This window comes from Sebastes fasciatus, chromosome 22 (genome assembly GCF_043250625.1).
Source record: "Sebastes fasciatus isolate fSebFas1 chromosome 22, fSebFas1.pri, whole genome shotgun sequence".
Classification (NCBI taxonomy): domain Eukaryota; kingdom Metazoa; phylum Chordata; class Actinopteri; order Perciformes; family Sebastidae; genus Sebastes; species Sebastes fasciatus.
The window spans coordinates 9,453,150-9,478,316 of record NC_133816.1 but is presented as its reverse complement, the minus strand read 5'-3'; the positions used below and the strand labels follow the sequence as shown (position 1 = coordinate 9,478,316).

The following is a 25,167-nucleotide window of genomic DNA, read 5'->3' as shown; positions in this document are numbered from 1 at the left end:
GCAAAGAGATTTGCGGCGCCCTCTGACCTCTATACCGACGCTACAGACGTCTATAGGCTCATACAGGTTTGGAAAACGCTGCATTCAGCTGATAGCAAAGCGGAAAACCCCTTTTGAGTTCGCCAGGATTTCTCTGCTCCATGTGCGGTCCCGTAGCGGTGTGTGCGACAGCTCGATCATCCGTCACGAAGCTGTGTGTATGTGTGTGTGTGTTAGCGTTCAACTCAGATTACTCCTCTAGCCCTCGGTTTCGTCTCATTGGACAGAGGGCGAGGGCCTGTAATGAGTTGATGCTGCCGCCGCGGCGCACGCAGATGACCTCATCACATGGTCAGTGCTTGAAGTCAGTGGGAAAAAACGTCTCAGCCTTCCGAGTCCTCTAATAAACATGTGTGACACACACACAACCTTCAACACGGCCTAAAAACCCAAACAGAGGAGAGTTGTTGCTATGTGCGGTGTGAGTTCGGTGACTCCCTGAACAGACCACCCAAACCAACCTAAACGTCCTCGACTTTAAAAGAAACAAACCCTCCAAAAACAAAGATCCTCCTGCCGTTTTGTGTTGTTCTCCGAATCTAAATGTGTGTGGAAAATATTAGATAAACACAGGAATACGGCTTTTGTTTACTCAAACTGGCAAGGAAATGGATTCAGGCCTCTCTGCTGTCCTCATGCAACTGCGCAGCTCGTCCTGCATCTTCCTGCGAGGGCAAATCAGTTGTGTAATGCTGTAATGAGGCTAATGAAGGAAAGTTGCAATGCGGAGAAATTTGAGCTAATTTCCATTTGAACACGGATTATATAATCATCAAAGGAAGCAGGGGGGTACCTCCCATCTCGTCCTGTTTTTCATATCCATACATCTGATTATACAACAGCCTGGGATTGAACTGTTGGTCTCTTAGCTTCGTCTCCCTTGACCTCAAAAGGGGTCACACTTCATAAATAAATGCTGAATTAGAGGAAATGCTGGAGCTCAGTCTGCCTCCTTCACATCATGGCACAAACCAGGTTAAAAAAAAAAGCACTACACACTGTGGCCTGAGCCTCACCCTATCGGGTGTAATGTCCCGTCCACGTGGTTGTGTTTTACATAACACTACTAGTGTTGTTAGTCTAACCTAGTGTTGCCCCAGATTACACACCCAGAGAGAGACGTCTGTCAGCTGCAGAAGGAAAACTGTGCAGAGGAATGAATGTGTGGTTTGTGACAACGTGGACTTTAATATAAAAACACGTAATAATTAAAGGATGGTTCTGATTTATGACATATCGGGTCTTATTTTCCCTATATGGATAAAAGTGATGACTTTTTTTGAAGCCTTGGGCATCATTTCTATCGGTTAAAGGGATGCTCTGGTCGTTTTGGTCTTGGTCGGCTAAGATTTCTTTAGTCGATTAGTCGTTTTTTTGTCTATTTGACTTATTTCCAAGAAACTTTTGAGCACATCTCTGGTAAACACAAGATTTAAAGTGGTGCTTTTGTGTGAGAAACTCAGTTTTACAGCTTTTTAAATGAATTTCCAGACTACTTATATCACAACATATCCCGATATAAACTATATACAGTGATAGGAGATTTGATGGAAATGTTTCTCTCTTTGCAGGTTGGGTATGTGCGTAATATTTACCATCACTCCTGCATATTTGCCTCCATACTATTACTATTTGCCTCATTTCGACAGACATCAAAAAGGCCTTTTCATAAAGCGCTGTTGACACTCAAACAAATCCCTACCTGGACTAAAATTCCTCACAGTGTTTGGCAGTTTTCCTAAAAATACGCTGCAAGAAATAATCTATTTGACATTTATCTGTGTAACATCTTGACATGTGATGATAACAAAGATGCACCATTTGCAAATACTGAGCACGCACACTGTAGATACTGATCCATCTGGTCAGTTATGCGTGACCTTTGCCCAATTAGCCAACAGTAAACAAATGTAAACAGCCCCGCTTCTGTGAACAACAACAATGTGTCCAAAGGGTACATTTTCACTATGAAGAAATGCCAAATCTCCCCATTGGAAACCTCGATGTAGTGTGTCCCAACAGGGAAGGAGTTTTAAAAGAGCTACAGGTTATTTTGAAGCTGGCACACACACATCCTCCTCCAGATGGTAACGACGTAAAGTTAAGGGACAGCTGGAAGCGTGGATAATAAAACTCCCTCACATGATTTCTCTGGAGGAGATTGTGGGGCTTTTAAGCTAATAAACATTTTGTCCCGAAAAAATCCTCTCTCCACCTCATAAACTTAATGTTTCACTCCGTTCTGATGAAGGTCACGACGACACTCGCACATTATTATGGGAAACACCGACAAGCACGCAATGTGAAATACCCCCGTCACAGTCACCGTCTGTCACACTTTGGCTGAACTTTGTGAAAAACAGACACATCAACACAGACGCTCGTATTTTCAACACAAAGACACGCTGCTTTAAAATGTTCGCTGCAAGGCGACGAAGCACGCACGCGTCACATTTGTTATTTTGATTTCCTAAAAGACGATATTTGGATTGAAATGGATCGCCCTGCTTTTCCTCGTTATCCACATCATGAGGTTATTTTTACACATATTACATAACCAGCGTCAAATAGGGTTGTTTTTGGCACATGTCCCACTACTGATGTTCAAATTTAGCCTTTGGTCCTCGGTGCCAGAAGTATGCAGCCCTGAGACGTGCACACACTCTTTTCCTATACAAGCTGGTTCCTGTTGGGGGGGAAACGTCCCTGTAATTACAGTAGAGCAGAACCTTTAGAAAAACACACACAGGATCCACGCAGACAAGATAATGAATCGTTTCTAAACTGTATTTTGTTTGTAGTAACAGATTAGACTGGTTGCCATGTGCCATCTCTGTATTTTCGCTTTTTTGGTTTTGTCTCTGGTTGCTGTCTGCTCTGCAGCAAAAGGAAAGTGCAACACTAAAAAATCTATTTTTAAGTGTCTCTGCAAGGATGGAGTGAAACACAATGTGAGGGGGAAGGAGGACGAAAGGCGTTTTTGGTGAAAAAAAAATGTTGAACAGTGTGCGCAGTGAACAGAAGGGAGGGAAGGAATTTCAAAAATCTGTCAGACTGGATGTCGGATGAGGACGCAGATTGGAGAAGAATGAGTAAGTGTGCGGAAAAGAAAGGAAAACAAGGTAAGAAAAGAAGAGGTAGAAAAGGCCACAAATTATGGCTTGCGAGAGAGAAGTGTTTCAGGAGAGTCCACTAGTCTTGGGGCTCGGCCCTGCTGAGGCCCGCCAGCCCCGCCGCGGCAAAAACACTCGAACAAAAGGATCATTTATTGGAGGAGGAAAGAGGGGGGAGTGGAGTGGAGGGATGAAAGGAGGGGGAACACTGTACAGAGGCATTTGAGAGCTGAGTGAGTGAAACACTGGCCCCATCTCAACATTCACAGCCAATGTGTAACATTCTCCCCCCCGACGCTGCCCCGCTGACATACTCCGCAGCCACAGAGCCCATATGGTCCCACTGTGGTAGCCTGATAGCTTTAAGATTTAAAGTACAACCAACAACCTCAACATAGCCTCAACTTCCCAATGACGACGTATGGATGCACACTGATGATTCATTTCCATACGCGGAGTATAAAAAACCAACTGTTGAGCTCACTCACCGCAAGATCCCGTGATGAATTTTCGCTAATGCCTCAAATTCTTCATTAAATCCAACTCTGGGGCCGGGGTATGAGATGTTTACCGCAGAAACCCATGAGGTTTAAATCTGACACAACCATCATGTGGAAGCTAGCAGTGGCTACATAAACAACAAGGCTTGGCAGGATGCATCCGTCACAAGAGCCCCACTGTGGAGGGTTAAGTAAGACTACGGAGTGTTTTACTGATGCATGTAAATCTCCTTTTCTCTGTCTGCAGGCGTCTGTCTCTTAACGGGGGCAATTTAGTGCAGACGGTAGCTCAAAGAGAGTGTTTTTCTATGAGGAAAGCGTCTCATGGTGACCTAGTTGAGGCATTGTTTGGCTGCGGTGGTCCCCCACAGTTAGAGAGAATTACCCCACACAGTAGGAAAGAAAATTTAAATACAATGAAAATTCATCTTCTGGCCTTATTGACCTCCCGTCCTAAAAAAAAAGTAGATCTGGTGGATTTATTTTAAGGGGAAAAAAAGCCCTGTGGTCGGCCAAACTGAACAACCACAGCTTTCTGCTTGGATTAAGCGATGTAGAACTCATAGTAAACAATATTCTTATAGCCACATCTGCAAACCTGGCAACCCCACTTGAATGCTTGCATACTTTCCTGCATAACATCATTTTAAAGCTGTAGGGTTCAGGAAACAGTAAAATGCGATTCATGGAAGAATCATTTTCCCCTCCATTGCTTATACTCCACTCGTGTCACATTGGAGGGTTGTCAGGTCAACGGAAAACGGGGCCAAAGTTCAACTTTATTGAACTTGGAGGAGAATGCTCAAATGGTAAGTCTGAATGGTTTCCTTTGCTAAGAGTATGGCGAGTTGTTTGCAACAGCTCTGCTCATTGGAAAATAATGCCTCATCTGGAGCAGAAGGATTCTGTCGCTTGTCGTAAGGAAGCCTCAAGGGGATCAATAGTCATTTCCAGAATATCGATATTCCAATAGATAGTCTGGCCTTACATAATCACATATGGTAAAAAAGTGTGCATATGCCTTTAGAGGTACACCAAGACGGAAATGTATTTATGATTTGTCAGAGGAGAGGATCTATATCTCATATTGTGGATTACGCAGACAGGCGTACAAATCAGACTGGTGTCTATATTCTAATCTGGCGCCAGGGGACGTTTGATTACATAGATGGAAAGGGAGGCCGAGCTCCAATGGATTATCTGGAAAGCGTATTCTTTCCCATCTGAATAATGTCACAGAGCCCAAGTAGGAAGAGAAAGTGACAGAGATCACAGAGAAAACTAAAGAGACGCGATGCTATACACAGTCTAACAAATGACTCTTACCTGTTCCCTCCTTGTTTCCATTCTGATGCGTCCGCAGCTCCTCTGATTTGTAGAAGTCGATGCTGGCGTATGTGTTGAGTGTTGAGCTGCTGCTGCTGCCGACGCCGACTGCTGCACCCACTCCCCCGACCCCAGAACCTCCAGCCAGTACGGAGAAGAGGCGAGAGGGGGCCTGGCTACCTGAGGGTCCATCCAGGCCCAAAAGGGGGCCCTCTTTGTTGGCCAAGTCCAAGTCTATGTAGTTAAGGCCTTGCTCTGTGGACGAAGTGTTCGTGGAGAGGGACTGCTGTCCAGGGAGGGCGAACTGAGCGGCGTTATCAGTCACAGCACCGTTCCCCCACAGCATGCTTTCAAAGCCCAGCCGGCGGGCCACGGCTTGGGCGTGTTCTGGAAAGAGGGAGGCGGTGGAGGAAGAGGAAGTAGAGGTAGAGGTGGGGAGGGAAGGCGCGGCAAGGAAGGTCTCTGAGCAGTGCCGTCTGCGTCCTTGGGGGTCGGCACGGATAACTTTAGCCCCGTGGTCTGGGTTGGGTCCGGGTTTGGCTAGAGGGAAGTCCAAACCCCGTGATAGCACTGCAACAGAGGGATCAGTCCTGGTGGGGGAAGGGGCTTTGGGGGAGACACTGGATGATGACCTAGGGACGGTGTTGCTATTCAAGCTGAAGGCCATCTCCGTGTAGTCTCCGCAGGATGTCGGGGACTCAGGTCCGGACACTGATGGGACACTTTCTCTTCTTTTCCTAAGTGGGGCCTCAGCCACTTTGGCCCCCTCTTCGTGAGGGCCAGCAGAACCCTGATCACAGGTTTTGGGGGCATGAGCAAGAGTTGGTGGCGTGGGAGGGGTGTGGAAAGAGGGGAAAACTATTGGAGTAAGGGATAGGGGTGAGGGGGACGGAGAAGGGCCCAAGTCCATGTTGACATACTCAGAGGCAGATGGGGGAGTGATGGGGGCAGAGGGGCTACGGGAGAGGGGGATAAAGTTCCCTAAGCAAGAAGTCGGCCTGTGTTGAGGATGCTTGCTGCTTGAGCCATGAGGCAGTGATAAGCCATGCCTGAGAACCCTGCCGCACCCTCCTCTAACCCCACCCTGGCTGCTCTTCTCCCCCTTAAACTCAATGCTTACATACTCCCCGGGGCTCTTAGGTTCTGGGGGCAGGGGGTTCTCACGGACCCTAGGAAGGGTGTTAGCCTTAGATACATCAACAAACAAGCTCACTGGTCTGCTCCTACTATGGCTACCCTGCTTGGACAACCCAGCAGAGCCCCGTCTCTGCTGGAGCTTACTCCCATCTTTGGACTGAGCTCCCCCTGCCATGGCGCTCACTGCCTGGGCAGCTCGCTCCTCGCTCTCCCCGAGGCTCTCGCTGCTGGCTGAGCTGGAGGAGTACGAGGAAGAGGAGATTGACAGGTGGCGTCCAACCACTGAATTGCCTGCTGCTGTTTGCTCCTGACGCCCTCCCACAGTCCGACCTCCACCCATTCCCCTACTACAAGTCCCATTGGGCCTTCTGCCTCGCCCGGGCCCGTCGTCAAAGTGTCCAGCAGAGGGGTTATGTTTGTATGAGCGGGGAAGGGAATAGTAAGAATACACCATCTTGGGGGCTTGCTGTTGAGAACTGGTCTCCAAATGGCCAGTGTGCTCAGGAGGTGGGGGGCTGCCATTTACAGAACGTGCGCTGATTGGAGACATGTTCATATAGTCACTGCCTGCCCTGCTGTCTGCGCTACCACTGCCCATCCAAGCCCCTCCAGAGAGACCTCCACGCTGGTCAGGGGAGCAGCTGCTATTGGGGGACATTATCATATAGCCATCAGAAGCTGGTGGAGGCCGGATCTGCTGCGGTGGGGACACACTGTTGTTAGGGGTCATGGCCATGTAGTCATCAGCGGGTTTGGAATCTGAGTCTGGGACAGAGACGGCCAACGATTGGGACAGGGACTCTGGAGGCTGAGTTACACCAGGCAGCATGGACATGTACCCATTGTCCACACCTATATCTACACTGCCACTTGCTACTCCACCCACTTCACTTTTGAACTCACCCACCACATCCATGTACCCTCCTCCTCCTCCCCCAACTGACCCAGCACCCATGACAGATTCCCTCTGTGTGGAGGAGGAGGTGGAAGCGAAAGACTCGCGGCTGGTGCTCCTGGACATGATGGCGTAATCGGCCGAATCTTCATCTGCTGGCTCCTCAGCTCTGCGCTGACGTGGGGCCAGCCTCTCCAGGGCCATGGGAGGTAATGAGGCCCGCTTGCTCAGCAAACGACGTTCAGCTTCACATTCACGGCTGGAGGAGCGGCGCAGCACCCTCCTGGTCTGGGGCTGGGAGCCACAGGCTGGTGCTGCTGGTGCTGGCAGGGAGCTGGATGTCAAACTCCCTTGGTTACTGTTGCTACCACCACCACCACCACCACCACTACGTTGGCCCATCAGGATATAATTGGCTCCCTCATCGCCAAGGGACTGGCTTCCGGTGCTACCAATAGAGCTTCCGGGGAGGCTCGGGGACGGGAGGAGAGTGTGATCCCCAGGACTAGAGCCATACTCGTCTGAAGAGCCATAGTCACTGGGTGAGCCCGAGACAGAGGCGCGATGGGAGGGGACACGACTGTAGGCCCCAGACCCCGGACCAGCACTAGCAGATGTCACGACTCCAAACTCAGAGCCATGCCCAGAGCTAGAGGAGAGGCTTGGAGCTGGGGAGGGCGCTGGGGTGGAGATGGAACGCATCAACCCAAGAGGAGTTTTAGCAGCGCTGGTGGGGGCTGAACGGGCTGACTTTGACCTGAGGATCGGGGTGGTGGTGCAGGAGCCATTGGTGGAGGGGCTGGAGCACGACCCTTGGAGCGGTGTGGTCGCATCCTCACCTTTCCCCCCATCACTAGCAGTGCGAGACCTCGGAAAGGTATGCCGCGGGGTGGGAGATGCATTGGCGCTGCTGACCCCTACTCCTCCACCGTTAGCTCCTCCAGGGGGCTCCGTTCGGGGCCGGCGGGTGAAGCCCACCTGGCTGGGAGGAGGGTTCGGGTGATGGCGGCGTGACGGAACACTGATGGGGTTCGAAGCAGTAGCACCTCCTCCGGGACCGGAGTTCGACTGAGACTTGCTGCGTTGGCGGAACTCCTCGCTCAGAGCCTTCATGGCCTCGAGCAAGGTTTCATGCATGTTCTGGGCCACCACCGAATCATCCACCTAAGACATAACGCAAAAAAACCTCTCAAACAGTGAACTCAAATCATAATTCTGGTTAATTTATTTGTGAATTGAAGTTACAAATCAAACCACTGCAAGAATTTAAACTGAATATTCTTTGGACATTTAAATTTCTCATTCTCATGGAAAACCACGTTTGGTATCTTTAAATCATGAGAGCTCAAATACTGGTTGCCTGCTCTTTTTCTTTAATTTGAATGCCTTCTGGGATTCATTTGACTACAATTTAGTGTAGTTAAGTCGGTTTGAGTTTTAAAATCTAAAGGCCTCATTACGCACCAAAACAATACTTAAGTATAAGCAACAACCTTTATGAATTGGACCATAACGTAGGGTTATATGAACTTTAACCATAACGTTAGGTTCAGACTTTTTTTGGACATTTTTCACTCTTTTTCTGACTTTTTTCAGACATTTTTCAGCCTTTTTTCAATTTTTCAGCCTTTTTTCAGACATTTTTCTTCACAGTTTCTCTGACTGACTATAGGTTCTTTACGTATATGTGGGATTAGAGGGTGCAACTCTCAACATAAAGGGGACTCTGCAGGTTACAGGCTCACCTGCATCCAGAACTCGCCTGGGCCCGTCACGGCAGAGCGCCCAACCTCGACAAAGAAGAAGTTTTCTGAATGACCGCAGCGCCGGACATTCATCAGCTGCAGCACCACGGCGGCGGCGTCAGAGTTGAGCTTGACAAAGTTGACCGTCTTGTCGGTCAGGCAAAGGCGGTAGACGCCCACCAAATTCTTGGCTTGACCCAGGCCTTTGGGCCACACCTTCACCTGCCACACCTCTTTGAATGCAGGCCCGGGATTGGGCACCCCGTAGTCGCCCCCTTCCTCGCTGTCAATGGGGTTCTTACCTACAGGGACAGAACAGAGACAGAAGATTAAAAAGGTTGTTGTAGTGAAAAAGAGGAGGATATGACTGGATGGGGAAAAACAGAGAACTAATAAAAGTGTTATAGGGGAAGATTTATGAGGAACACCGGCTGCAACAAAGCACTGACATGACCTTCATGCATCTGTGAACAAAGGGAACACCAGGTGAAACCACCACTATTTACCTGTAAGCGGTGGTAAGCAAGGTGCCTTTGTTATGTAAGCTCTGCTGATATTGAGCTTTTCACTGATTTTTAAACCAGATCTGAGCATGCAGGAGCTTGTGAGACCTGCTCGCTGTACCTGCAGGCTCCATACCTGGGGTCTCGTTTGTCAACCGCACACACACACACACACATACATACACACACAAGCACTCGTACCAGTGTGGAAAAATGAAACTGTTGACAACTGAAGCCCTGCACAAGACTGATGACTATGAAAGAAAAGCAACCGTTGTGGAAAAACGTAAGTGAAGCAACTTGGAAAATGCTTAACAAGTGAATCTACAATGCCAATAGATGGCCAGAAACCTATGAGCAAAGCACTCAATAAGCTCCTCAAGAGCCATTTCCTGGAGCAGCTCTACTGACAATAAACTGGCTTTGTAAACTAATAAAATCTAGTGTCTTTTAGCGGGAGTACAAGCAGTCCATTCACCCTCTGTGTTTCTGTATTCAGACAGTAGTGAATTACTGAGGCGAGGAAACACAGGAGAGAAAGCTCTTGGTGAGATTTGATCCTCGGGGCCAAACAAAGGCCTGGGATTTACAACATTTAGCCTGTTTGGTGGTTTAAGTCACCTTATTGTTCATAGATCTGAAGCATTCTATCACGCTGTGCAACTCATTGTGATCAGGTATTGACACGACCTCTGAATACATCGTAGATTTACCTCTAAGCTCTTTAACTAGCAGACGCAAGGGACCTCACATCTGTTGGCTAAAAAAGCCCAAGATTATAGGAACACCATGACGTAACTCAGGTTTTAGGGCGGATGCTTATTGTTCTTTAGGGAACCAACCTAAAAAGTTGCTTAAACATGGACCTTTTCTTCCCATGTAACATATTTTCTCTCTGTTGAATTGCCAAGTTGGGTATGCCTGAGCATGCTACAACTACAAATTCACAACAGAAAATCAATCAACGTCATGACAAGAATGAAGAAACAAACCTCCACATGGAGGCTCACCTGTTCCTGTCATGGGAACAGGATTTTCTTTGTGCAATAATGAGCACCTGCCTTATTAGACGATCACATCTGGAGTATTCAAGATTTTTTTTGACAAGTTACTGAGTGATCATATTTTCACAAAGTCACATATCTTGAGGTAAACGGACCCCTTTGTAAATGGCCATGACAATTTTTCCTTGCCAAAATTTAGTGGAAGTTTGGAGCGTTATTTAACCTTCTTCACAACAAGCTAGTATTATGTTGGTACCAATGGATTCCTGAGGTTTTCTAGTTTCATATGATGCCAGTATCTTCGTTCTAGCTTTAAAACTCAGTCCACTATGCCACCGAAGCTCTCCTACACGCTTGGCACACGGGAGAAGTTTCGTTGGTTGCAACCTTGCCACTAGATGTTGCGAGATTCTACATACTGCACCTTTAAGACTACATTTTAAGGGCTCATGTTTCAGCACTAAAACAATGCCAAAGTGTAGTGTCTCCACCGCTTTTCATTTCCACCTCACTGAGTGATCCTATTTACTCAAAGTTTGTGTGGTATTCTACTTTAAGCAATGATTTTTGGCCCAATCCGGCTAATCACAGTGCGCCCCGACCACAGAATTACAAATATATGATTGTACGTCTGCATGCGTTTGTTCTTCCTTTCCCATGCCTCCGCTGCAAATCCTACAATGACAACCATATGTAGACAAGAAGCCTCAGCATGCACGGTGGACGCCATATTGCCCGAGCTTCCGTTATGACAAACATTTCCCCCCAAGATCCTCTTCCCAAAACTTGCAATTGTAAAAGAAAAGGGGGGAAGTCTGACGTGTCTTCTTCCCCAAAATTGGAAGATCGCTGGCAACTTGAAAGAGACTTAGAATAGATGTTTTGTTGAAAGCCGTGGAGGCTGTGGCTTCGTGGCTGTGTGTGTGTGTGTGGTGGCACTCCCCCCCCTACATTAGATGACTCACTCAAGGCCAGGCATGGCTGTTTCATGCACTGCTTTTCTCTGTGTGCAAGAAAAAGCCCTCCTCGATTTAGATTTACAACAGGAAGGGATGGTTTGGGGATTTTTTTTCAGCAGGGACCGAGGGAATTAGGGACTGCAGGAGATTGCAAAGAGATATCAGAGGAGAAAGAATGGCCTTTAATGAGGAAAAAGTTTATTTTGGTACGGCTTGGATTAAAAGAAATCTAATCACAGGCTGTATTTACTCTAAAATTAAACTAGCTTCTTGAAACTGCAGTGAAGCATATTCCTTGAATTTCCTTTTCAAGAGCCTATTTAACGCGTCTTTAGGAGAGCACAAGTGTGTTGTTTGTTTCGAGTACAGTGCAGCCTTAAACCTCAGCTGTGCCCTCGACATCACATCCACACACCCTTGATCTCAGGGCCACTCACTTATCGACGACTCTCGAAAGCACTGAAAGCCTTTAAGAGGTTTTCCCAGACTCCAACAGGGATGCAGACTGATTTACCCCTATCCAACATCACAGGCCTTTCCTCACGGTTACATAAAACTGGAGTTGATCCTACACGGAGCCGTATGAATTATAGATCGCCCCTGGCGTCCCTCTGGGGGGACCTGCGCGGCAGTGTGGTGCTCAGCGGAGATGGCTTTCGAGAACGCTGTACATTGTCCCCCAGAGGTTATAAGCCGGTCAACTTCTGCCACCCCTATACGACATAATGAACCCTCACAAAAACACGCACACATAATGGCCCTTAGCAGGAGATGAATCTACTGACTAAAAGGCGGATGCACATGAAAGCAAAACACACCTGGAGGTAATAAAGCATCTGCGTAGGCAGAATGCGTGCAGGAAAACATTCAGCCAACCTTGATGCAACCTTCAGAGAGGGTGTGCATCCAGTCAAAGACTTCATGCAAGGTAACTGTAACTTATTTCAAAGTTTCAGCATCTTGTTTCCCGTTTTAGCAACCTGAAAACAACTTACACTGGTTTATTCACGCATCACTTGTTTACTCCGCTTTCGCCGCCGACCACACATGAAACTTTCATTCGTTTACGTGCGGGCTCAAGAACGGCAACCTACGCCGTGGCCAACACTGCCGTCTATTCATGCCATGTATTTGCTATGCTCGAGATGCCTCCCTTGAGAACTGTATATAAAGAGGCCATATTCTAACCTAATTTTCTCAAACTGGGATTTTTAGTATAAGTTATTGGCGTTGAGGCGTCTCTGTGTCGCCCTTGCTTTCTATGGTGCTATAAGGGAGTGTGTGTGTGTGTGTGTGATTAACGAGGATATAGGGCTGCGATATTTAGCCCCGGGGCTGCCAGATGCCTGCTGGGATATCGACAGCTCCTCCCCTGAGTGACAGGCTGATTACTGTTATGATTATCACACAAATGCTAAAGAAGTAGGTCTTCCATAGGGGTCTTGAGGGTCTGTGGATCGTATCAGGTCACCCACAGCAGGAACAGGATGGGGGTATTGTTATTGAAGCACTGGGTGGGATTCTAGTTGATTTTAAAGGAACAGTGTGTAGCATTAAAGGGGATCTATTGGCAAAAATGAATATTAATAAGTATGTTTCCTTTAGTGTATAATCACCTGAAAATAACAATCATTTAATTATTTTAATCGGCATGTTTTCGTTACCTTAGAATGAGCCATTCATATCTACATAGGGAGCGGGTCCTCTTCACGGAGTCGGCCATGTTGCACCGCCATATTTCTACAGTAGCCCAGAACGGACAAACCAAACACTGTTTACTTTTCCTGCTTGGGCCGGAGTCGATAACGTTACTCGCTGCCGCTCTCTCTCTCTCTCTTGCTTCACCACTCACTTCCCACGTACACACACTCTACTCTAACAAGTACTGGCTGTAGAGAGGGCAATTCGCATTTTTGTGTCGGCCACCGTAGCAATCCTACGCGCTCGGCACACAGGAGTTGTAATCTGCAACCTCACTGTTAGATACCGCCAGATCCTTCACATTGTCCCTTTAAGTTTTAAAATCTATGTTTAGGCACTAAAACAATAAGTATAGTGTCTCCCCCGCCTTCCATTTCCACCTTTAAATTACAGCCAAGCAACAAACTTTATTTAAGGCATTTCTGTGAAAACCATTCATATTCGGAGGGGAAAAAAAGAAATTTATTGCAAGATTCATAATAAAATCCCTCTTCTTAGTTTGCTAATGCAGCCTGTAAATCAGGGAAAACTACTCTGGCAGTGAAGCGGCTGGCTCTTGCTAGGTTCTGTTTCAAGTCTCTGACCTCATTGCCCTAGCATGCTGCGCTGCGCCATAACACCGCACTGAAACTTCTGAGGGCTAAACCCCATTTTCTACCCCTATCTCAGCCTCTGTGCCCCCCGATACCACCCCCACCGCCGTACCAGGTTACCAGATAGGAGACAGCTGTGTGCTTTTTGTCCTGGCATGTATCTGAGAGAGAGAAGAGAGTGAGCCACCCAGCAGTGAAAACAGTTGGTCTAATCTCTTGCTCCCACATGTGCCCGTTTTCCTCTTTTTCAACTCCTCCACTTCCCATCTCTTCATCCATATCTCTACCATCTGTAATCCCCCTATCTGGGCCCACACTCTGGGACACAATGCCTCCACTACACCAGCATCTGCCTGAGGTTCCTTTCACATGTGGTTTGTGTTAGCCGGAGGAGCACACACAGACACACACACATAAGTGCATGAAATTATCGGTGACGCATCCAAGGTTTGCTGTCCCTCGACAAGACACATGAAAAAGCTCCACGAATGTAATCTGAAGCGAAATCAGCTCAGAGGCTCGCACCAAACCGGCAGCCATCTTTAACTTTGCTTGAAAACCTAATGTCTCAGTAATATCAGATCAGAACAGGCAAAGAGTCCCAAGAGATAACTGTAAATGTGAACAATACCACGCTTACGGTTGCGGTCCGGCATCATTTTAGGGCCTTACCTTCCAAACTAATATTTGGCTTTGAAAAACTCTCCAATAAATTCCGTCTTGCACAAATTTTCCGAAGCGGATAAATTGAATTTTGGGATTAAATCGTTCAGGAATTCGTTCTGGTCTTCTGGGTGAGTGGCCGCTCCAAGTTTCTTTTTCACAAAAACATCCAGATGTAAGTACATATTAAAAGTGCAGAGAATTCAATTAAGGTTTAAATAGGGGTTCATTGATATGGATATCATTTTCGAGACTGCTTAACGATCCGAGTCTTTATCGATACCACCATTGATCTATTATTTGGTGGAAAGACGAGACGACAATGAATTCTTAACAGAACTGGTGGTGCTTTTATTGCTTATCTGTGAGTCTGTGACTGTTTGATTTCTGAACAACAGAATTATATTTGCCGAGCCTTCAATAAACACTGTTGATGCTTGGCAAGGAATACACGGGGCCTCTTCAACATAATGTATTATGTATATAACTATGACAGCAACCAATTGACCGGATGAGAAATGAAGAGAACGAGGGCGTGAGGCAATTCGATTCTTCTTTGTTTAGTTTAACGGCGGTTGGCAGGTAATTCATTGAATTCAAAAACTTCTAATAGACAATCGATGTATGTTTGCATAGCAGCGATTTGATTTAAGTGACATGACTCATCTCTCGAGATGTAACGTTACCTTATAGGACCTGCTAGTCTCGATATCGATAAGCTCGGACCTTATTGATTTTCAGGCTTTGAGAAATTTGGAACTGGGTTGATCCCCAACCCTACGTTTAAACATATAGTATCAGTTTGGGAATTTAACATCTACATATTATAAAGTACATTAAACAGTTGCAGTTGTAGATACATGGTGTAGATACACCTATACTTGTACACATACTTAGAGGCAGAAACAAGCCATGTACCAGTATGCAGCCATACATAGAGTCACTATCTGCCCAGTTAAAGGTGCAGTGTGTAGGATTTGGAGGCATCTAGTTGTTTGGTTGCAGATTGCAACCAAATGAGTACTCCTCCGCTCACTCCTCCCTTTTCTAGACAGTGGTAACGGGAGCCGCCAAGTGCAAAACCGTGGTAACGCCGTTTGCCTCGCTCAGACGCCATCTGTACCATAATAACACTACTTAAGGAGCAACGGAAGTCAGACGGCGGCTGGCGGTACCACAGTTTTGCACTTTACGGCTCACGTTACCGCAGTTTCACAAGCGTGTCGGAGAACTACGGTGACCTTCAGGTAACGTAAAAACATGAAAAGCTCTCTCTGGAGACAGTGTTTGGTTTGTCTGTTCTGGGCTACTATAGAAACATGGCGGAGCAACATGCCGGACTCCGTGAAGAGGACCTGCTCCCTAGATATAAACAGTTCATTCTAAGCTAACGAAAACAAAGCAATTCTTAGTTTCAGTTGATTATACACTAATGAAAACATAGTTACAAATATTATATTTAATTTAAAATGTTACACACTGTTCCTTTAATAAAGCGGGCTTGTTTCTTAGTGCTGTAGAGACTTCATACGATTTAAGTTATAACAATCTCTAAGCCCTGTATGGAAGCATTTGGAGAGTGTGTGCGTCCAAAGGAAATAGGAAACTCTCCAACTCTTCAATACCCTGTATACATTCCTTTGTGCTAAAATGTAGAAAACAAATGTTTGAAACCACCTTCACCTCATTTACTCGACAACTTCTGGATTTCATTCCAAAAAACACACGTTTCCTTCCTTTCATTTATGAGTACGCTTTTACGTTTGGCATTTTTTTGAAAGACAACCAAGCAACTAAAGTCAAAATGTTGATGACATCTACTGCAAAGATAAGGCGGGATTCATCCTATATAGGCACCGATGTAACAGTACATCCAATTAATGCAGTATCTTGTATAGTATATCTCCCAGAGGAAGAGCACACCAGCTAATGAGGGAGGCTTTCACTCACGTCTCTTTCTAATGCATTCACTGTAAGGCTGATAAATCCCACCTCATGGACTTCCTGACCTCGACTATGACGGCGGTAATGGGCTCGTATCAACCAACAGCAAATCAATACAGCTCACTATAAAAGGTTACTATGCATTTAAAGCCCCACGGCTCTATCCTGCTCAACATATGGACGCTCATCGACTAAATGGGTCTCGCTGCCTCGGGCCTCGCTTTGCTGTCGATCAAACCGGAGCACCTAATTGACGGGCTGCCTCGGCGGTGAGCCGATGCACAACGGAAGAGGAGTGCTCAAGGCTGTTTCACACACAATGTTTCACTGTGATCGTGAAGGAGCTGCTGCTTCACAAACAAGCCGAAGCCTGGCCGGGTAGCTTGTCGTGTTAAATGAAATTGCAGGGTGTTAACGTGCGCGCAAACTATTTATGCAGAGGAAATAACTTGTGGCTGCTCACCGCTCTTGAGCCTAAATGAGAAAAAAGGCCACTGATCATTTTCGAAACTCTACATTTTATGGTTTCCCCCTGTGACTCTCTCCTCTCCGACTCTGTCAGCACACAGTCTCTGCTGTGTGCCACCAGCGGCTGACCCTCGAGACAATAATTACTGCCTAATTAGGGAGATGAGCAGTGCTTAAGCGTGGCTTAACGTTTAATCGGCGAGCCACTGGTGGTGATTTCCAGATCTCATCTGTCGGAGTGGCCAAACGAAACGACACTCCCAGATAAAACCACTCCACAGTTCACTCCAAAACACTACTTTCAAGAGTGTTGGTGTGTTTTGCTGAGATCTGTAGCTCACTCTGACACGCTGCCATCAACTGCGTTTGTTCTGTGGTGCTTAAAAGTGTCAAAAACTACATCGTGATAATCCCCAGACCTAACTGAAAACAGATTTTTACAGCGGAGGAAAAAGTGCTCACATTGAGGTTTTGTGGAGTAGCATGAATAATAACCGTATCATTACGAGCCTTGAACACGGAAAACTAAATTCCACAGAGATTTACTGTACTGCAGCGACGTCAACAGCTATTGGTCGAGGCTCCGATTTAAGATTAGCCGCATTATCGTTTAATCCGATGATCGTTTTCCTCGAATAGTCAATTATTCATTTTCATTTCATGCATCTCAATTGGAGATCAACACATTGAGGTCGCTCAGGAAAAGCCAACCTTGAGTTGAAATGTTTTTGTCATAATACAAGTTTTATGTTTTTGAGTGAACAGTCTTGTTGGGGTTCATTTGAATCAGAGAAGTGCAACCAATTATTTGCATTATTGTTTCATCTGTTGTCTGTGAATAAAAGCCAATCACTATTTACTAGGGGTGTAAATCACTAGTTTCATCACAATATAACGTTATATTGATTCTTTGGTCTGCACACGATACAATTTTAATTCAATTCAGGGGTCTGCGATCGATATGAGATGATATCATATGCCCATTTAACACATCAGTTAACTCACAAAGAGCAACTGAAATATGATTTGACAATTTTATTACGGAGCTCTACCAGACATTTAAATGAAAAAATAATCTATTCTTTTTAATAAAAAGAATAAACTTAAAGTGGGAATTTCAAAATAAAGGCATATCTTCAAGATAGTGGTATGTATCAATTAGGGCTGTCAAAGTTAATGCAATAATGCAAATGCGATAATGCGATAATGCAAATTCGTTTCAAAGCCACTAATTGCGCTAGTATGATGAAGGAGGTTAAATAACCCTCCAAACTTACACAAAATTTTGGTGAGGAAAAACTGTCATGGCCATTTTCAAAGGGGTCCCTTGACCTCTGACCTCCAGATCTGTGAATGTAAATGGGTTCTATGGGTACCCACGAGTCTCCCCTTTACAGACATGCCCACTTTATGATAATCACATGCAGTTTGGGGCAAGTCATAGTCAAGTCAGCACACTGACACTCTGACAGCTGTTGTTGCCTGTTGAGCTGCAGTTTGCCATGTTATGATTTGAGCATATTTTCTATGCTAAATGCAGTACCTGTGAGGGTTTCTGGACAATATTTGTCATTGTTTTGTGTTGTTAATTTATTTCCAATAATAAATATATACATACATTTGCATAAAGCAAGCATATTTGCCCACTCCCATGCTGAGAATAGTATTAAATACTTGAGAAATCTCTCTTTAAGGTACATTTTGAACAGATAAAAAATGTGCGATTAATTTGCGATTAATCATGGACAATCATGCAATTAAGAGATTAAATTAAAAGATGAATTTTCTCTCAATTGATTGTTTCAGCACTAAATCAGAGACTTTATCTGCTTCTTCTTTGGCCTTTATTTTTCTGCAGCCTTTCTGCACGTGCGGGTGTTTCTCTCTCGCGTCCAAAGTTTGTCTCCGTCATGTTGTTTCGTTGAGATCAACAACAATTCCTGAGGTGGTGCCTGAGCCACGGGACACTTTTCCTGGCAAACGTCGCCTTGTGGGCCGCACACCTCCGCCCCGTTCTTTCGAGGTTAAGCCTTTACACACTCGACTGACTCCTAATAGTTGAGCAAATAGCCGCCCTCGAGCCTGATACTGTACTCGCTGCCCGAAAGGGTCTTACTGGACTCAGCTGAATAAATAACTGGGATCCTAATATCGCCCTGCACGGCAGCTGGCTCGTGTTTGTGTAATTACCGCCGGCTCGAGGGGAGGGCTGAGTGATATTGGACGGTTCCTGGGCTGCTTTAGGCGAGCTTCCCAGGCCCGAAGAAAGCGCTATATGGCAGCGTGTATTTATTGTGCTTCCACTGTATGCATGCTCGCTGCTGTGCAGACTCAAAGCAACCCCCATTATTCCAAACTTTTGATTTCAAATCCAGCTGAGGCGCGCTGCTGAGAACTTCCCCTCCTGTAGCAGCTGTCGACTTTTATATATGAGCAGGTATCAGATTGAGGGAGTGGTCCTCTGCGTTAGGGTGCAGCATCTCTTGGCTCTTTGCCGCTCAGCTTCGCCCTGTTCTCGATCTGCAGGCTGTGAATTCTTCCGTCTCCCCCGCCGGGACAAGTGGAGGACAAATACTTGTACTGACAGTAGCGGACGCTCAATCAACACACAGACACCGAAGACTTGAAACTGTGTATGAGCTGCACATACCAGAGGAGGGTTATTACAGGGAGGAATCCTCACCGTGCTCAGTGTGTGTGTGCGCATTTAAGCTATTTTCGCACATGCAGGTTTTAAGGCAGCAATGACCCCCCCTCACACCTCTCTTACAAAACTCTCCCTGTGTGCAGAAACTGTGTGCAGCACATACCACAAGAAACGCCTGCCAACGTGCTGGTTTACACAGCAGCTCAGCCACAGCCCTTTTGTCACTGTCAGGGAGGGTGATTTAACACGAGAAACCCAACACTTGGAGCAACAAAAGAGGGAGACGAGTATCCATCGTCACAGCGCGGCGGCGGCGGCGGCACATCAGACCTGTTATTTCAAAGACGACGAGAGATGACGACGCTCAAGCCAGGCCGGTTGTCTGGGTTCCTTGGAGAGGCCGAGCGCGCTCACCTGCTGAGCTTTACATCATGACCTTTACGCACAAAACACTTAGTAACTGTAGATAAGGTTTGCTTACACTTTGGAGATGTTGTTCTGGTGATTCCCCAAGGCTTCAACATCTGTCTATTTACTTCTCAGTCTCGCAGCAACTCGTCAAATATTTGGGAAAGGTGGGCTGTGCACACACAGACGCACAGTTGTGTTAAGGCCCTGACACACCCACGGGTTGGCCGTCGGACAGTTTGAGCCCAGTGTTTGCGGTGTGTCCCGCACCGTCGGCTCTAGTCTGCCAGAGTTTTTTTTGCTGATTCAGCATGTTGAATCGGCGGTGGCGCCCGTCGATGAGAGAAATCACTCTCATTGGCTGTTGAGCTTAAACAAATTAGTGCACGAGAAGAGAAACGGACGTGAGGAAAGCAAGCGAACGAGTAAAGTCGATCTCATCTGATCAGTCAAATAAATACACGGATATTTTCACAACGACATGGCCGTCTGGAATGAAGCGAAGCGGTGAGCAAGAGTGGTGTGAAAATGGTCGACAAACGCCGCTTTGTTTCATGTACACATCCTAACAACGGCTTGTATATCCGCCGTCCTCGGTCTTCCAGTTTCCCTTTTTTTAACAATGAATACAGACTACCGCAGAACATCCGTGCTAACTGGCCATCGGCTGTAGTCTTTGCGGCGTGTTCGAGTGCAACTTGTCGGCCAAAACAAAGGCGACGTGAGGCGACGTGAGGCGACGCAGCTGGTCGCCTTCATATCCGCGTCACCAGCTTTAAAGCACAAAATTTGCATCGGTTGTACCCGAGTTTCTCCCTTAATGCAAATTTCCGGAGCTCCTAAATCAAACCACCTTGAAACAACTTTCTCTCCTGTGATTATAAATCACTAAACATGATTATCAAACAACATCAGAACATATCGTTTTCTCTGCTCAGCTGCTTTATGTAACAGTGGCAGGAGGTCAAGTGCACCTTGAACCCGTGTCTTTGCCAAAGGTTGCGTCATGTGTGCCTTGTGGCCTGTCTGGAGGGTTTGAACAGGTGATTTGAAGTTGCCCTGCTCACCACTTTTTTTGCTCCGACAGCTGTGTTGACACAAGCGGCTGACGGACAAGAAAAATCTACATGGGTGACTTTTTTTTAGGGAGGGAAGTTGGGTCTATTTGCACACATTTGCAGCAAATCCACTGCAGGAGATATTTAAATGGGACAGCATAAGCTGCTTTTATTACTCGTGAATCAGGAAATAAACGTGAATGTTTAATGAATGACTGTCAGGTGCAAACTTTGGAACACTTTTCTCCTCCTCCTCCTCCTCTGGGATCAATGCCTGATGCAATATTGCAGTGTCAGCAGAAAAAAGCAGAGCAGGAAAAGTAAACAAGAGGGAGGGCAGGGTGTGTTTGAGTTGAGCTTGCACTCAGCTGAGGAGGCCCACAAGAGAGAGAGAAAACCCAAAGAGTCTGGAGGACAAACTGGGGGTAAATATCTAGCCTGACACCAGTATGATAAGGACTGGTGGTGGTGGGGAGGATAAGCTCCACAGTTGAAGCTTAAAAAGGTGCATGTTTACACACACACACACACACACACACACACACACACACACACACACACACACACACACACACACACACACACACACACACACACACACACACACACACACACACACACACACACACACACACACACACACACACACACACACACACACACACACACACACACACACACACACACACCCCTCAGAGGCCATTTGGAGAACCTGTTTTAAAGTCTTTTAAATGCACAAAGCAAAAGGATTGCACCTTTGACACAAACTATGTAAACTAATGCATTTATGTATATATACTGTATATTTGTTTTATGAACTTGTCCTACCATTTTACCACCTCTATTATTATTATTGATATGTTCTGTGATGTTCTGTTTTAGCAGTTATACCATATTTGTTTTACTCTACCATGCTTTTCTTGTCTTGTGAAGCACTTTGTAACATCTGTTTTGAGAAGTGCTATATAAATAAATGTATTATTATTATTATTTTAACCACATCCCCTATCCAAAAACACTGGAATGAAACATGTCCAGATCTGCAGTGTGCAGCTACACTGTAAACAATTGCTGTTAATTTACAGCAGGATTTCAACAGTATTAACCTGTTATTGCTAAAAACAGTGCTTTACTGTTAATACAAAAGAAAACCTGTTAAAGTACGCTCATAGGCTGTTTTTTAACTGAACTATAATGCATTCTTAAAAAACAGCACTTTACTGCTGATCAACTGTCTAAAGTATCATCAGTAACAGTTTCATGCAGTATTTGTTTAATTCTGGGACCTGATCTGCACATGTGAGGCTTGTACATTCTACATGATTATAAAATCAGTGAATTAGCTTTATTGTTCTTCACTCACATGTTGTTATGGTTTGCATTCTGTGCTTGTAGCCAGCTAGAGACAGACATTTTGGGAAAAGTGTCAACACGTCTATTATAGCCTTTTTCCTAACAAGTGCCTTTAATTGTATTTAGTGTGACTATTCCTATGTCTGTAACCTGCTAAGTCTATTCATCTAGGCAAAAAAAATATGTTTATTAAAATGTATGTAAAAAATACAACCTAAATAGTGCATTAAAACAAATCAGTATGTAAAAGAAAGGTGGAAAAACAGCTATATAATGTATCTTTAAACAGTAAATTAACTGTAAAATACTGTGAAATTAATAAAAAAAACAGTATTTTTCATTAACAGTACAAAGCTGTAAATTTCAGCATAACAGTATAATAATGTTAATTTCACAGTAACATAAAGGCAACCCTGCTGCCAGTTTCTTTCTGTTATTTTACTGGGAAATTGCTTTTATTGTCTGATGTTCTGTTTTAACAGTTACCATATCTTTTAACTTTATTTATCTGCTTTTATTGTCTTGTGAAGCACTTTGTAGCATCTGTTTTGAGAAGTGCTATATAAATAAATGTATTATTGGTGTGAATGCTGGAAGCATTCACAACATATGTCATTCTACCGAGTTTATTTTTATTTTTCGTCAGACCACTTTTTTCGCATCGCTACTCGTTCCACATTTTTCAACATAGAAACTCCATTCAAACATCAAAACGTGCAGCTCAATTAGGACATGATGGCTATTACTTTTCTCATTCATAACTTTCAGATTTTCAGAATTATTAACCATAATTCATCAAAAATTCTCCATTGAAATGAATGGGAGAAATGTTCAGAATTGAAACATTTTCAAGCATTTTCAACTCTTCACTGCTCATTCATACTTTCACCTAGAAACTCCATTCAAACTGTAAAATGTTCCACAGCTTAGAACAGGAAATCTAGGGATTCACCTATTTTTTTCCAAAATAAAAGCCCAAGGAGGTAACTTTCTTAACAGGGAACTAACTATTTATAATGCTTCATCTGCTTTTCATGCAATTGCAACTTTTATTTACTGATTCATAATCTTTTGATTCCGATTCTGTATCCTTCTTCATACATAAAGCCAGCAGTGCAGTTTAGCATCAGCTATTCAAACACCTTCAAATATTCTTTTATACACTGTTGGTATTATTCAACTTTTCAATGATATTCATACAAATTAAACTCATTCCCACTTTTCCAACTACTACTCCTACTTCTTCATCTTCTTCTCACAACATTTAAGCCTGCATTACAGCTCAGCGTCAGCTCTTCAGCATCCAGCATTCACACTGCAATTTCTTCAGAAATTGATTTTCTAGTTATTATTATTTTAACCACATCCCCTATCCCAAAACACTGGAATGAAACATGTCCAGATCTGCAGTGTGCAGCTACTCCCAGCTCTGCAGGCATTGCCACGTTTCTCCTCTCAAGCCCAGTGTGCATGCATGGGAGTGTGCATGCATTGGGAGCGTGCATGTGTGCAGGATCTTCTTCTTTGACTTACTTTTGCAATGCAGCTCCACCATGGCCTGGTACCACTCGTCCTGGTCCGCCTCGTTGTCCGCGGCGACGGCGAAGCTCTCTGCCCGCGTGTACAGCACGATCATGTGCTTGTTCTTTGCGTCGGCCCGCTTGTTGATGTTGAAGCAGGTCTCCAGAGCCACCGCTTTCTTCGGCACCGGGGCCTTTCCGCGGTACTTCTTCTCGCTCTCGTAGTACTCCAGGCGGGCCGGGCCGCGCTCCGAGGCGGCGCGCAGCACGAAGTAGCGCCGGTGCATCGACTTCTGCTTGCGGAGGTAGCCGCTTTTACGCACGTCCTCGCAGCAACTCTGCTGGAGCTGGAGCTGCTGGAGCTGCTGCAGCTCACACGCTTGGCTCTCCATGACACCCGACATATCTCCTTTTATATGCACCAAACTCTTTTATAGTTGTATTACAAGTTTAGAGAGATAATAAGTCAAACATCCTCCCTCTCCTCTCCTCTCTCACACAGCAACACAGGCATGTGAGATGGAGGAGGCAGGGTTGCAGATAGTCCCGGTTGTGGTGGTGAAAACAGGGTTTTGCAGATAGTCCTGGTGGTGGTGGTGAAAACAGGGGTTTGTTGACAACTCAAGCTAGTTTTCCTTCTTCTTCCTCTTCCTTCTTTTTGTTGTTTTTCTCTGTCGAGTCGAAAAGCAAGTTTGTCCACACGAGCACATGCGGTGCAGCGCGGCACAGCTTGGAGCTCCCACTACTACTACTACTACTACTACTACTAGTAGTGTCTCCAAGCGCTGTCTAATCCCATTTACTGCACCTCACACAGCACAGAGTATGTCCTGCTGCAGTCTCTGTGTCTCTCTGTCCCGTCTGTGTCCCCTCCAGCCTGCCCTGCTCGGCTGTAGAGAGTTTGGAGAGCAGAGGAGAGGAGAGGAGCGGTGTGGAGAGGAGCGGTGCCGCTAGCGGAGCAGCAGGACTGTCACTCACCGCTCTGCGAGTACTCTGGAACAACTGCTGCGTTCACGGACCACAGCCAGAGCTCCGACACAAGAGCTTCCCAAACTACCACAATCAACATTTTTTCAGTGCATTCCAGTGTTCTCTCTAATAGTCAAGGGGTTGGTCGTGCCACTTTGGAGGGACCAAGTCTCATAGTGATTTTTTTAAAGGTTCTATGTACCTAGTGTTGGGAAATGCATGATAGCATTGCAGCATTGCAGCAGATAGATAGCTTATTGATCCCCTTGGGGAAATTTGATTGCCACCAAGTCAGACAACAACAAACAAACAACAAAAACACAGTATTCACAATACACCAATAAATAAATATCATCATAAGAAGCCCTTTGAGACATAATCAACAGCTGAGAGGTACCATGGATCTAGGCCATATCTAAGATATATCTGTTCATTAAAAAAATCGGACCGCTGCTGGAACAAAAGACCTCCTGAATCATTCAGTAGAACACTGAGGCATCACTAGTCGCTCACTGAACGAGCTTCTGAGAAATCATTACAATTTTTATTTTACACATAGATTCAATATAAAAGAGGGTAACCAACACACAATATCATGAAGTTATGTATCGTTGTAAATCCT

At 45.5% G+C, this 25,167-nt stretch overlaps 1 protein-coding gene across 1 annotated transcript in view; it reads right to left on the bottom strand.

Moving 5' to 3' along the window:
• LOC141760762 (insulin receptor substrate 1-B) overlaps positions 1 to 24,629 on the bottom strand; it is a 49,541-nt gene extending 24,912 nt beyond the window's left edge. The window contains exons 1-3 of the mRNA XM_074623826.1: positions 23,590 to 24,629; positions 8,756 to 9,057; positions 4,979 to 8,174 (exon numbers count right to left, since the gene is read on the bottom strand). Coding sequence (XP_074479927.1) covers positions 4,979 to 8,174; positions 8,756 to 9,057; positions 23,590 to 23,980 — 3,889 coding nt within the window. The 5' untranslated portion in view covers positions 23,981 to 24,629. The remainder of the gene's footprint in view (positions 1 to 4,978; positions 8,175 to 8,755; positions 9,058 to 23,589) is intronic.
• Positions 24,630 to 25,167: the final 538 nt, after the last annotated feature.